Source organism: Chroicocephalus ridibundus, chromosome 9 (assembly GCF_963924245.1).
Source record: "Chroicocephalus ridibundus chromosome 9, bChrRid1.1, whole genome shotgun sequence".
Taxonomy (NCBI): domain Eukaryota; kingdom Metazoa; phylum Chordata; class Aves; order Charadriiformes; family Laridae; genus Chroicocephalus; species Chroicocephalus ridibundus.
In genome coordinates, this window is record NC_086292.1 from 30,617,750 (window position 1) to 30,631,943 (window position 14,194).

Consider the following 14,194-nt stretch of genomic DNA (forward strand, 5'->3'; position numbering starts at 1 on the left):
CATTTCCTTTCAGTGAGGCGGCTGAGGGCCCGGGGACCCCTCCCCGCCGCTCCCGGGACCTACCCGCCGCCTGACGGGGCCGCCCTGGGCGCGGCGGCCCGCGAGGGGGCGCGGCGGGTCCCGCGGCGGGGCGCGGAGGCCGGCGGCCCCTCCTTCCCTCACGCCCAGGGGCGGGCGGCCGGTCCAGCCCCGGCGGCTCCTCCGGTGAGCAGCGCCGGCGGCCGGCGCCGCCCCCTCAGCCCCCTCCCGGCGCACTTGGCGGGGCGGCCCGGCAGGGACCCTGCAGGGAGGGAGCCCGACGGAGGCGGACGGGCCGTGCTCGGCGGTAAGTGGGAGCTGCGCCTCCCTCAGACGGAGGCGCCCGGAGCGCTCCGCGGGGCCGGGGGTCCCCTCGCTGTCCTTCTCTCCCCCCGTGCCGGCTTCGGAGCCGTTTTCACCATGTTCCCGTTCAACCTCCCGTCGCCGTCGGAGTCCTGAGGCTGAAGTACCGCAGCTGCGAAGCCCGTCTGGCCGCGGCAGGCTCTGGGGAGCCCGCGGGGCCGCCCCTCGCCGCCGGTCCTTCCTCAGCGTGGGGGACGAGTGCCGGGGTCTGGAGCTGGGCCGTGGGGCCCCTGCCCGCAGGTGAGTCCGGCGGCTGCGGTGCGGGTCTGTCAGAGGTGCTCGGGTGGCGGCTCACAGTCGGTCATCCCGCCCACACAGCGTTTTTGAGGGTGTTTGCAGCTCGGATTGTGTGTGCTAGCTGTTGCGTTGCCGCTGGCCAGGGGAAAAGGCAGCTGCCCGTATCATCCCCTCAGTCAGCAGCTGTCACGTACCCCTGAGCAGGTCCCGCAGGGGCTGGGGAACACAGCAGTTTCAGAAGTATGCCGCTCGGTATTACATGCCACTTGGTCTGGCATTGTTTCAGCCCAAAGCCATCGGGGATGGTTGGTCCTGGGCTCACACCTCAGCTCACTGATGTCGTTCAGCAGATGCTGTGTGACTTCGTCATGTTTATCCGTAAGTTCCTTCCTGCTTTTTCCCCTCAAACAGCTTCACTTGGGGGCTGGTTGGTTCCTTAACACCTGCTCTCCTGGGCAGTTGGACGATGCAGCACGGTGGGGGCTGGTTGGGCCTGGCCTCATCATTTTAGGGGACAGTCAAGAATGAAGGTGTGAATGAGAGGGTGGAAACATGTGGCAATTGCTCCTGCTGTGGCTGGTCAGTCACCAGCTGCCAAAGGACCAAAATCGGCACACTCACCTGCTCAATGAGTGGGGAAAAAGCTCAACTCTGACCCTCTCTAGAGGTGACTGTTCTGAAGCACTAGTAGGTTTCAAGACTTTTCTATCTCCTTTACCTGCTTGTGCAAGAAACATAGATTGCACGGGCTAGATCTCGCTTGGCTTTGGGGCAGTGATGTGTCTGATCTGCAGTAAGAATCCTTGAAGGCGCCTGTGGGACGGGGCGTGGGGCTCTGCGATGCCACGCCAGCGTGCCTGGCATTGCGGGCTTCCCCCTGCGCCCCGTCTGTCCAGGCATTCGCACCAAGCTCATCGCTCAAGCACGCCAGGGCCTGGGGATCAGTTACAGCGGCAGCCCTGGCAGTTAGCTGTCTGCTGGGGAGCCGTAATTAGCTGCAGAGCTAACGCGTTTGGTACGTACGCTTGAAGTGGGGGCTTGGAAATGCAGTCTTTGGTCATTCCCATACGTGTAATTACTGCAGAGTAAACCTGGGTGGTTGAAAGGGATCCCTTGAGAGTTAGTGGCAGGAACTATGATTCTATAATGGGACAGAAGTGCTCAGATATTGGGTGTGTTTTATGTCCCTTATAGGCACACAGGTAATGATAGCTGCCTCAATTTTCTGACAAATTTTTTTAAGCTATTGTTTCTGACGGGAAAATATTTAGGTGAAAATAAGGGTTTGCTGAAATTAATATAACTTTTAACTGTGCTTTGATTATTTGAAAGCAGAGGGTAAAAATTACTTGTTTTTTTGCTGTTACAATTGCTTAGTCTTTTCAAGGACAAAAAAGAAGAGAAAGAAAGGGGATGAGATGGGTGAAAGAGGAAAACATTTTAATGCTAATAAAAATCTGATTAGTTTTAGCATAAGGCATCAAAAATAGAAGACAATATCACCTGAATTTGTTTGGTGGGCTTGGGGTTTTTTTGGTTGGTTTGGGTTTGTTTTTTGTTTGTTTGGGGGGTTTTGGTGTGTTTTTGTTTGCTTGTTTTTTGTGTTTTTTCTTTTTCTATTTTTTTTTAAATTACTAATTTAAAATAGTCCAGTTTTGATTCTAAATTGTTTTGGTAATTTTTCGGTATTAAAAAATACCTTATAAGAGAAGTTGTTACTTTGGTCTGGTTTAATGTGTTTTTGATTTTACTTTAGTATAACTATTGTTTTGTAATATAAAAACATGCCACAGGGGATGCTTCTGAGTTTGGCAGAGGATTTAGTGATTCAGCTGATGTCAGGTGTACTTGAGAAAGTAAGATTATTCAGCTATTACCTCAGTCAGTTGAAACTGGTTTCCTTAGGGTAGAAGATACCCTAAGGAAAAAAAATGCAAGGCCGGTGACAAGCCAAATAATCCAACAGTTTTTTTCTCACTTCTGTTTTCTATAATCCTGCTCTCATTCAGTGCTGAGTGGACATTTATCATGGATTTCACATGTGTAGACCAGTCATTGATTGTCAAATTATTTGGTGATGACAGGCCAATAATTAACCCATGCAGGGAAGCCTTTTTTAAAAGAGAGAAATATAACTTAACCTTCTTCTGCTCCTCTTAAGGCAGATTCTGTTACCCTCTTCAGAAGAGTTGATTTCTTTAGATTAATTTCCTTTACACACGGCACAAGCTGCACTAAAAAGGCACTTCTGTACTGCAGTAAGAATATCTACATCCAGAGTTGGTACTGATATAAAATACATGTCTTTAAATATATGCCTTAGATCACAATGGCGAACAGTGTGATTTCTTAGGGTAAATAAGATCCGATTTTAAGGTATGACAGAATTTAGGAACGTGAAGAGATTAGGCAGGAAGTTTCTAGTGCCTGAAACTGTAATCTCGGAGGTCTGTATTCTGTTTCTGGTTTTGCTACGGCTTTGTTACATGTCTGTAGGAAAATCATCTGCATAGGACTAACAATACTTTGACACCTTGTGGTATTTGGGATGTGTAAAGGGGAGCTGGATACAGGTGAAGTATCATATACTATACTATGGAGCATCATTATGTAAACATGGTAAGTAATATCAATGCTGAGTAGAAGCTGGCCTTTATATTAAACACTCACAGGCTAGGAATCCTAGAGCAAAGAGACCGATGTAGAAGACATGGCCCCAACATGGGATGGTTGAGGAATAGACATGGCGTGTTGTGTGAAAGAATACAGAAGGCTGTCTTCTCTGCGGAGCTTGCCTTGGAGCTCTTAAAGCTCTGGTCTGATCCAAAACTCACGGTAGCAGATTCCACCATCCTCCTGGTTTTAATGAATTCTGGTGCAGGCCCTAAGAGATTGGAATTGTCCTGACTCATTGTATTGCGATACTCTTTGGGCACATGCCCCAGAAACGTTAGCATAGAGAGTGTATCAGAAAACAAAGTTGATTGTTGCTGTTCACTCAGATCATGAATGTACAACTTCTTTGTCTGAAGGAGTCAAAGATGAATGACCATCTCTAATTCAGTCTGCTTTTGCTGACCAGCACAAGGAAATCGCCATCTGACTATAGAAAAAAATTAAGGCTCTCATTCCTCGGTTGATATACTTGTGCTCTGTACTTGCAAATGGGGTCCAACAAAGACGTTGTAGTTTGAATGTGAAGTCACCTTAGTTTCCTAAGATCAGTATATAATATCAGGGGAGAGTTATGTTTATGCTTGTGAATGGCATTTTTATTTCAGATAAATTTTAAGTGTGTGAAGTTTATCTCTTATTATCTTATCCCCCTTATGCCGTGTACTTGCTAATGACAATTGTCTTGGGTCATCGGGTGTATGATCTATTTTGAGCATCTGCTAACTGTGGCTGCTGGGTGAAAGCCAGGGAGAGAGATCTGCAGAAGTAATGAGAGTGGAAGGCAGGGTAAGATAACGTGAAGTGACAGACATGGGAAACACCAGCACATGAGAGGTCTGAACACTTTGGAACAGTTTTGTGTTCAGTCTTCAAAAACAAGGGTCTAGGCTGACTTGGATGCTTGAATGGTTCCTTGCCATTGAGAGTAAGCTTGCTGGTTTGACCTTTGTAGAACAAGGGTCTAAGGTAAAAGATCAGCAAAAGGGATGAGAATTTTCTGGTTATTTTTGAGATAATGTTGCGTGGATTCTGTGCATCTGCAGAGGTATGTATGTTCTTTGGAGGATGCTGGGAAATGAGTAAACTTGTCAATCAAACATAAAGTTCTCAGAGGCATGTTGGGTGGGTTCCCCATTCTTAAAGCGATGATTTTAACTTGTTCTTCTGAATGACAAACTCTCTCTCTTAAAACAATGGTTTTCTTTTAGGTGCATTTGCATTAATGCTATTCATAGACACGTACCTTGGATTCTGATGAAGGGAGTAGTCAGCTTGAGGGATTTACAGTCTTTGGGCAAGTCTCAGCAGTATCTCTTAATACATGGGCATTTTCCTGTACTTGGCTTTTGCATGTGCTCAGAACTTAATCTTGCAATTCAGGATGAGCAAAAGGTTTGGGGTTTTCAGCAAGGCTTGGCTCTGTCCTTTATTTGCTTTTTCTGAAGTCTGTAGGTGTTCAACTAGGTTTTGCACCAATGCTTCAGAAAACCCTGCTCTGAACGATTGTAAGCAACATTATATAAACTTAGCATGGAGCGAGTAGCTCAGAGATGTCATTCTCGATAAATGCTACTAAAGCATTTATTGACTGTAGTTTCAAGCCCTGAGTAATATTGGTCCATGAGCTTTCCCTGAGATTATGAAAGGTTTCTTGAGGAATACAATAATTTGCTTACAAAGCAGAATTTGAGTTGTTTGTTTTTATTGAGAGGAAAAAGGGACATTTTTGTCGCAAGCACGAACGTGGCTTTGGGAAGGGAATTAATGAGCAAAGTAGCAGAACAGTTCATCTGGCTTCGTCTTGAAAAACCCTGAAAATATAGGCAAAGTAAGGGTCATCCAGAAAACATTTGAGAAAGTACAGGAATGGAAAGTGGAAGTGGAAAAAAACCAACCACCAACCCCACATTGTAAAGCATCTAGTCGAGGCTCACCAATGCAAGTGTAGATTTCTGCAGTATGCTTTAATAGTGCTATAGTCAGCGTCACAACCTGTGTGGTTTCTGTCATTTGCCCTAGGTACTGGTTAAGAGAGGTCATCACTAGAGCACAGTTATACAGGAAGGCATGGGAGGCAAATTGTCTCCACTGCAGAGTTTTGAAACTGGGGTTTGAACTGGTTTGTTAACGAAAATGCAGTAGGCCCCACAGAGCCTTTAAGAGAGCTGTCAAATCTGCAGTGGAGACCTCCAGCAAGGCTGCTATCGAGGGTGTGAAAGCTATTGCTAGGGATACCTTGCACCTCCCTCTCCTCCATCAGGTGCCTGCAAGCATCCGTCGTGCAGGGAAATGGTAACTTCTTCTGAAATGCAGCAGAAATGGATGTGTTTTGGTCATACGACAGATGCATGTCAGTCATGTCACATCACAGTATGCATACTATCCCATGAGGTGTCCTTCAAAAAGGAGAGGACGCGGTTTTGATGTACAGCTGAAATATTTCCCATCATCTGATGAATGAAGCAGTGGATCTCTTGTGGAGAGGGAGTGAGGCTTGCCAGAATAATGCATGTGCCCTGTATCTCCTCCATTGTGGAGGAGGGCAGGCTGTATGGTGGGTGTAGGCCTTTAGAATCTCCCCAACTAATGAATACATTGTGAAAGGGAAAGGAATGAAGGGAAATTAATCACGGACCATGGAATCACGGAATCTTCAGAGTTGGAAGGGACCTCTAGAGATCATCTAGTCCAACTCCCCTGCTAGAGCAGGATTGCCTAAAGCACATCCCTCAGGGCTGCATCCAGGCGAGTCTTGAAAATCTCCAGAGAAGGGGACTCCACAACCTCCCTGGGCAGCCTGTTCCAGTGCTCTGTCACCCTCACTGTAAAGAAGTTTTTCCGTGTATTTGAATGGAACTTCCTATGTTCTAGCTTGTGCCCATTGCCCCTCATCCTGTCACTGGGAACCATTGAAAAGAGCCTGGCTCCATCCTCCTTAAACCCACCCTTTAGATACTTGTAAACATTAATCAGGTCCCCCCTCAACCTTCTCTTCTCCAGGCTAGAGAGTCCCAGCTCTTTCAACCTTTCCTCATAAGGGAGATGCCCCAGTCCCATAATCATCTTGGTTGCCCTTCGCTGGACTCGCTCCAGTAGTTCCCTGTCCCTCTTGAACTGGGGAGCCCAAAACTGGACACAATACTCCAGTTGTGGCCTCACCAGTGCAGAGTAGAGGGGGAGAATGACCTCCCTCGACCTACTGGCCACACTCTTCCCTATGCAGCCCAGGATTCCATTGGCCTTCTTGGCGACAAGGGCACACTGCTGGCTCATGGATAATTTGCTGTCTCCTAGGACCCCCAGGTCCTTCTCCTCAGAGCTGCTTCCTAGCATGTCCGCCCCTAACCTATACTGGTGCTTAGCATTTTTCCTTCCCAGGTGCAGGACCTTGCACTTGCTTTTGTTGAACCTCATTAGGTTCTTCTCTGCCCAGCTCTCCAGCCTGTCCAGGTCACGCTGGATGGCAGCACGGCCCTCTGGAGTGTCGGCCACCCCTCCCAGCTTGGTATCATCAGCAAACTTGCTGAGGATACACTCTGTCCCCTCATCTAGGTCATTAATGAATATATTGAACAAAATTGGACCAAGTATTGACCCCTGAGGGACACCACTGGTTACAGGTCTCCAACTGTACTCTGTGCCGCTGATCACAACCCTCTGAGTTCTGTCAGTCAGCCAGCTCTCAATCCACCTCACTGTCACCTCATCTAGCCCATACTTCCTCAGTTTCCTAAGGAGGATGTTATGAGAGACAGTGTCAAAAGCCTTGCTAAGGTCAAGGTAGATGACATCCACGGCTCTCCCCTCATCCAGCCAACAAATGGTTACAAAGTCCTCCTGGATCTCCATGTGCTTTGGCAATGGCAATCCAAAAGGATGCAGTGCACAAAGATGTTAAGTATATGATGAGAGCCGTCACGGAATTACACAAAACTGTTACTAGAGGATGGGAGCGGGTACTGCTTCTCAGCTTATCTGTTGTGTAACTGGTGCTGAGTGCTAATAGAGGGACATCTAATTTTGTTGATACCCTTTTACTTATTGCTACTGTTTTTCGAAAGAGTGAATGTTATTCCCAACTAATATCCATGTAAGCGTTGATGCAGTAGCCCTTCTGCTTGAAATAAAGCAGTCGAATAATTTTTGTCCTAACGTGTAGGTTTTGCTAACATCAGCCAAAAAACATATGTAGAAGACCTAAGAGACTATTTCTATTCCTTTGAAGCAATAGAAGGAGCATACTTAGAAAGGAATTGAATTGATACTCAACATGCCTCTCATGGGTCAGAGGCCAATGGTTTATAAAAAGGGGAGAGGGAAAACAAAGCAGCCAGTTTTTTTTTTCTGAGGTGAGCGCGTGACAAAAGCTGTGTGCATTTTGACAAGTTGTTGGATTTTTACAATGTATTTGCTGCTTATGGTATATGCTTTTGTTAGAGAAAAATCTTAAAAAATATGTGAATTTCAACTTGGCAGGAACACTGCAATTGATCTTTTGTACCTTGTCCTATTTTATAATAAGTCTGCTGACTTATCAAAATAGCTGCATCTTCTTGCAACACTGAATTGAGCATATTTCTAAAGGAGCAAAATAGAGCTCTGTTTGCTTGCGAAATATGCTTCACAGTGTGCCACAGTCAGATAGACTGCTATTTAAAAACATGCAGGAGCTGTATAGAAATATAGAACCTGGAAGTCCCCAGTGCATCTGAAGCAAGCAGCATCTGGGATTCATAAGGAAATATACATTACGTTGAGAAGTACTGATATGCTGCTGAATCCTAGAGATGTGTGAGAATAACTGCGTGGCTCAGTGTCGTTAGATTTTATTGTGATGCTAGAGGCTACTTTACATGTCCTGATCTAGATTGTGGATGGTGTTTGGGCCAACAATTGTGTTCAGGAAACAAATTTTAGAGTTACACAGAGTAGTGCATGCAACAAATGCTGCTCATGGTTTTCTCATTTGAAACGTCTAGTGTGTGATGAAAGATGTTGCACTGAAAACTCTGTTGATGGAATCACAATGCCCTTTTGCAGCAGTAGTTCAGATTTCTGTTTGCTGTCTTGCCTATGTGCTTCAGAAACACTGCCTGACAGGAGACAAAGGAAGCTCTTGCCTTGCGGTCTCCTTGGGTTGTGGTCTGCCTGCTGACGCTTTAATGAAGCAGCCTGTAATGCTGATTCCCATGCTAGCTCTCTTTAGTGTAGTGTGGATGCTTTATTGTCCATAAGTTTGTCAAATCATTAATTAATTGCTTTACTTCTATCACATTTATGTTTCAAAGTGTGTTCTGTGCTTCTGGTTAAGTATGTGCTCAGGTACTTTAGTGGGGGGCAAGAACCCTCTTCGCTTATAGGTGATCACCTCTTTCTAGATTTGGACCCTCGCTATTTGACTGAGACTGCTAAATTAATTCCTTTTATTAAACAATGGTAACTTTGGCCGTGAATGAGTTGCAGTGGATCCAAAGCGACTATGCCAGAAATGTGTTTTACCGATACTTTGCCTGTTGGAAAATTGTAATGAATGTCATTCTTCCTTAATATTCCAGTTGCATCATCTTTGTGTATCAATGAAAAGTACAACTATGGCTTTGTTCAAGCAACAGAAGGTGGAAGACGTTTATGAAATTGGGGAAGAGCTAGGAAGGTAAGTTTGTACTAATGACACCACACTATTCTAAAAGCTGACACATATTTGCCACATCTTAAAACACTGACTCTGCATGATAGCCTAGATCAATTGCAATATGTAACAATAGAAACACATCCCTTTACAAAAACTGCACTTTGGATTATTTTTTTTTAAGTGTGCTAACTATTTCTCCTGTTTCTTTTCTTGTAAGTATGATAACAAAAGGTATGTTTACATTGTCTCTTGTAGATAGGTGTCATCTGTGTCTGTGCTTCAGTCTGAGTTCACCTGTCTGTTCTCTGAACCAGCTGGGAAACAGGAACCCATGGTGCTGTTGTCATAGACGCAGCCCTTTTGAACGGTGCTGCACAGCACTGTTGGTTGCAACTGGCTCCAAGCACTGACAGAACACATTCCTATCTGCCTGCAAAACACTGTGTATGTGTCCCTGAAAAGATTTACCTGTCAAAATTTCAGCTGGGATGGTTAATACCTGTATGTAGCTTTTAATCTACAAAGGCTTATCTGCAGGTATTAATTATAGGCAGAGTTAATGGGCAATTATCATACTCAACCATATGCACCTGCCTAAACACTCTGCTGGGTTTGTGAGATGGATGACACAGGGCTCCCCCAGTGACTTAGCAACATATAGTGCTCTGGGTGAGGATAGCTGGTTTCCATTCAGTGTCCAACCCTCCAGTGATATTCTTTTTAATATGCAAATAGCTAAATTAGGGCTGTACACATGTTGGCTTCTTTCCCAATGTCTGGCAGTTGGTTTTGATAAACGACTGTGTATGTGCAATTACCCTTTTTCAAGGGCCAATAATTTAGTTACATTAAAACACTTCAGTTGAATTTGTTTCCCTGCCAAATCTTTTTTTTTTTTTCCGCTCCCAGCTGTTTCATCTTCAGAGTTGTTGAGAAGATTTCTCTTAAGGGGAGATGTTTTTTGGGGTTTGGTTTGTTTGGGTTTTTTTCATTCCCTCCCCGCTCTGGAAGGTCTCAACTATTAAATTTTCTGTAACTGCTTACTTTTGAGTATTGACTGGTCCTGAGAATGTCAGCCTGAAAGTGAAAATATGACAACAGCGAGCACTGTGTGTATGCAGGGTGTAAAAGGTGTGCTTTTTTTAACCTAGGAGGCCCTAGTATGTACTGTACAGTCAAACTTCTAAAATGAGAAACTGGAAACTGAGTATATTTTTACTTTAGTTCCTGATTTGGATTTGGAAATCCAGTGTCTTTTGAGATGATGAACCTCGCTCTCCTCTTCAAGCTGATGATGGTTATTAGGCCTTTTGAATGGAGAAGTGTAGTTGAAACAACTTAGTAAAGGCTGGCCCCTGCTGTTTAATCTGCCTGAGAGGCCTCAGGTGGTAAAAGCCTGTGTGGTCCCAGCAGCCCTCCTCCTTTCCTGGCTGCATGTCCTAAAAACATGGTTGGCCCCAGGGTTATGCTGTGGAGCTGGTACTCACTACATGGCGGGTAATGGACTGGGTTTAGAGGAGGCTACACTCAGACATGGAATCTGAAATTGTGGCCTCTTTTAATGGATGTATTCTCTGCAAGAAAGACCTTTTCTAGATAAGCCAGAAGAAGGATTAAGTGTATACATGAGGAGGTGCCATCCTTGCATGACAGAGGGGTATTAAGCTCTACTACAAAACTGTGTTCTAGTTCCCAGCATTTTATGTGTTACACTTCTTGTAAATGAGAAATCTAAGTCTATTTGGTACTGGGATCTGTATGCAAAAGTGTTCCCTGAAAGACATGAAGGAACTAGGCAAACTGTAACAACCAGACCTCTGCTGCTTGTTACGATTTTTCAAGGAAAGCCCTATAATTGTAAATTGTGAGAAGAGGACAGCAAGATTGGAATTAGCTCCCTTACTTTAAATGCATCCAAGCTGTATACTTTATACGTGCCCGTGAACATAACGTCACGCTCTCAGTGTATTTTCACTTTCAGATTTTGCGAGGACCTCTGCAAACCTCTTGTTTCAACTGTGTGCTATATGTCGAGTGTCACTGGGCTAACATGCCTCTATATCTCTGAGCAGTAATTACTGATTAGGGCCAGTAATAAATGATATCTGGCTTTGTTAGAAGAAAAATAACACATTAGAAAGGTTGTGGTGACTGAAAAGTCTTTTCCAAAAGTGACTGATAAAGGTGACTGAGAACCTGTAGGTGTATTTATTAGTTCAGTATGTTTGCAACAAGCTGCTAGTTGCTGACAGGTACAGGCAGGTAAAAGGATTCATTTATTGTCATTCTGTCAACAAAAGTCACTTGCAAAATAACAATTTTCAAACAATGTCTGTGAAGTGTCTGTCCTGTTCATGTCCTCCTAGCTGAGTTTGTGATTTCTTGAGAACAAAAGTATTCATTAATACAGGCCTGATGCTTGGTCTAGCTTGGATTCAGTCAGAAGTTAAAATACAGGATCTCATGGATAGAGCCAGCACCTGTTCATTTGAGTCTTTGGACAGTACTTAGAGAAGGAGGATGCTATTGTATACTGCAAGTGCTCCTTTGCAAAGCTTAGCTATATCTGGTCTGGGGATGAAATTAGACCCTTCCTGTCATTGTGCAGTGTTGAAGGTAGCTGCAGCAAGGGCTCTTCAGATCCAGCTGTATCAAACCCTGCAAACGGCGCATTTGTGGACTCCTCAACCAGATCATTCTCAGAATCACTGCTGAGCTAGAAGCAACTTAAAGGATGCTGGAAATGCAGTTGTCTCCTCTGCCAAGGCAATGGTGTGAGAGAAAACCCTTTGCAGAAAGAGGGAGCAGGTTTTCCATAGCTGCAGCTGTGTGCTGTAACTAGTTGCCTAGCTCCAACTTGAGGGAACCTCAATCTTTCAAATATTAATCTTAGGTTTACACCTCTGTTGCTCAACTTCTCCAAAGGGTACATACAGGGAACGAGAAGTCAGGCATGTGGCATTAGAGAAAAGAAGTTCCTGAATGGGTTGGTTTGTTCTAGCAGCTATACTTGGTAAGCTTAGCATGGCTTGTGCTGAATGAGTGCAATAGTTTGTTATCATATATGTATATTTAAAGTTACTTCCTGCAAGATAATATCAGTTGGTTTGTAAGTGTGAAGTCTCTGGGGACTGAAGTTCTCTAGTGATAGCTGAAAGGGAGCCTGAAAAGCGGAGGAGCCTCTAGAGTGAATTTAGCAAATTTCAACATTTTAAAATTAAAAAAAGAAACTTTTTGAGATCTACAATGCAGCTTCTGGATAGAGTATTCAAATACTAATTTTTTTTTCGTTTTTCAAAATTTATAAGAGAAGGGGAGAGTTTAGAAAACTTAACTGAAGATGAATACGTTATAGGGATATTTATTGTCCTCAGTTACATTATTTAGTCTGGAAGCCTAGAAGAGCTAGAAAGCAATGTGGTATAAAGTAATTGGTGCCTGCAGAGGTATTAGAAGATTGTCTTCTGTTTCCCCTTCCCCCGAGGGCAGTAGATTGTATGTTTTGGGAGTACTTTATGCAGTCCTCCCAGGCATTTAATGCTATCACTCTTTGAAAGCATCACATTTTCTGGCAGATTCAGTTTCTTTCTGTGTCTGAGATGTTGATCAAAACTAGATACTTCAAAAAATTATTTTCCATAGAATGTTTTCAAAATGTATCCCTGCTCAAATATGAGTTTATGTTGCTAAATGTCACTTTTATTCAAGAAATGGTAAACTGCATCCTTTACCATTGATTTTAATAATCTTCGTAAGAAGCCTAATAACAGTTTTGCCTGTTTTGAGGAGGATCCTGGCATAAGCCATTTGCAGGAATGTTTGTAGCAGATCACTCTAATGGCATGCCAAAGCAATGGACTCGCTTCTTGAAAAATATGAGGAAGTGAAAGATAACGACTTCTTGGGAATATGCAGCAGGTCAAATAACCACTTGTTCTTGCGGGAAAGGAGCTGGCAACAAGAGAGAACCAAGAATGGGAACTCTTAAATTGAGGCCAAAGCAGGCCAAGAGAAGGAACAACTGGCCTGCTGAGCTAGTGGTATAGTTTCCAGGAAAGTGGCAGCAATAAGGATGACTGGACAGCCTTTTAATAAAATGTTTCAGGACTTGTGATTTGACTGGGTCATTCTGTCTAGGTGGACAAAAGGAGTTCTTGTACAAACCTGCAGGAGCCTTTTCCGCTTGTACTAGCAAACACTGACAGTGGTGATAGGTGCACAGAGAGTGCTAGAATTTCAGAAGTGTGCACTGTAATTCATAAAAGGTTGTACCATAGGGTCATTAATCTGTTACCTAAATGTTGCCAGCCAGGCTGTAGAGAGCTGTTGACATTTGTGCCTTTTGGGCAGTCTCACTGTTACATGTCAAGTCGGGGCTGAGGGTAGGAAGTGTCATGGAGCTTGTCTGGAAGTCTTTCATGACAGTGCCCGTTGAGAAAGCGTGTTCCTGCTGGGTGGTGCGGCAATGGCACTGCAGTGTCCTGAGACAGTGTCCTGCTCACTGCAGCTCAGCTCCCTGCAGCGTGCAAGGACTCAGATCGTGCTTAACAGAGACAAACCTTGGAGTGATGTTTCTGGGTCAGAAAGTTCGCCCCTTTCCTTCACTATTATCCTTTCACTGTAGGGAAGGGGCTCTGCATTCCTCCACCTCCCATTCCAGTTTCTTGCCTCAGTAACTGGGAGCTATGCTCATCTCTAGCCTCTCCTTTCTCCAGCTTTTTTCTGGCTTTGCTGTGTTTTCTGCAGAGGTAGCATACCAGATGCATAGTAGTACCAGAATTGATCTTCGTAGGAAATCAAGACTATGACTTTCGTCATGCATGAGAAACAGGAAAAGCATTTTGTTCGCTTGCTAGTTTGAAATCCCCTCCGTTGGGAAATACAGACAGACAGTTGCAGCATGGCGGCCACTGAGGAAGGCAGCTGGGCATGTCTTCAAAATTGTAAGACCTTTTCTTCTAACAAGAAAAACAAGTAGGGCTTGCTGAAGTTGTGGAAACTAGAGTACCGAGATGGCTGCTTTCAGTGGGGTCCTATGCCTGAAGAGTTCCTAGAACCCCAAGTTAATGTCTGATTAGTGTAGAAGGTGACATAAACATGAGTGGATTGGGTTTAGACTGTGGAAATTGATTTTACAGCAAGGCTGTGACATTTTTCTGCATGTTAGGATGGTTTGCATTTCACTTTGTGGAATTTTCTGCTGTATACGCTCCAATATCACTATCTAGGTGTTTCCTCATGTTTCTTGATTGTTTGGTTGGTTTTTTT

General features: G+C 44.3%; 1 protein-coding gene across 3 annotated transcripts in view; it reads left to right on the forward strand.

The window, feature by feature from the left end:
* The first annotated feature begins 191 nt into the window (after nt 1-191).
* The window catches only part of DAPK2 (death associated protein kinase 2), a 56,314-nt gene continuing 42,311 nt past the window's right edge, over nt 192-14,194 (forward strand). For 2 of the 3 annotated variants that reach the window (XM_063346526.1, XM_063346523.1), the window contains exons 1-2: nt 1,718-1,820; nt 8,850-8,947. In XM_063346526.1, coding sequence (XP_063202596.1) covers nt 1,800-1,820; nt 8,850-8,947 — 119 coding nt within the window. In that variant the 5' untranslated portion in view covers nt 1,718-1,799. Of the gene's footprint in view, nt 622-1,717; nt 1,821-8,849; nt 8,948-14,194 lie in introns of those variants that run through there. The other variant, XM_063346525.1, reaches the window with a different exon arrangement.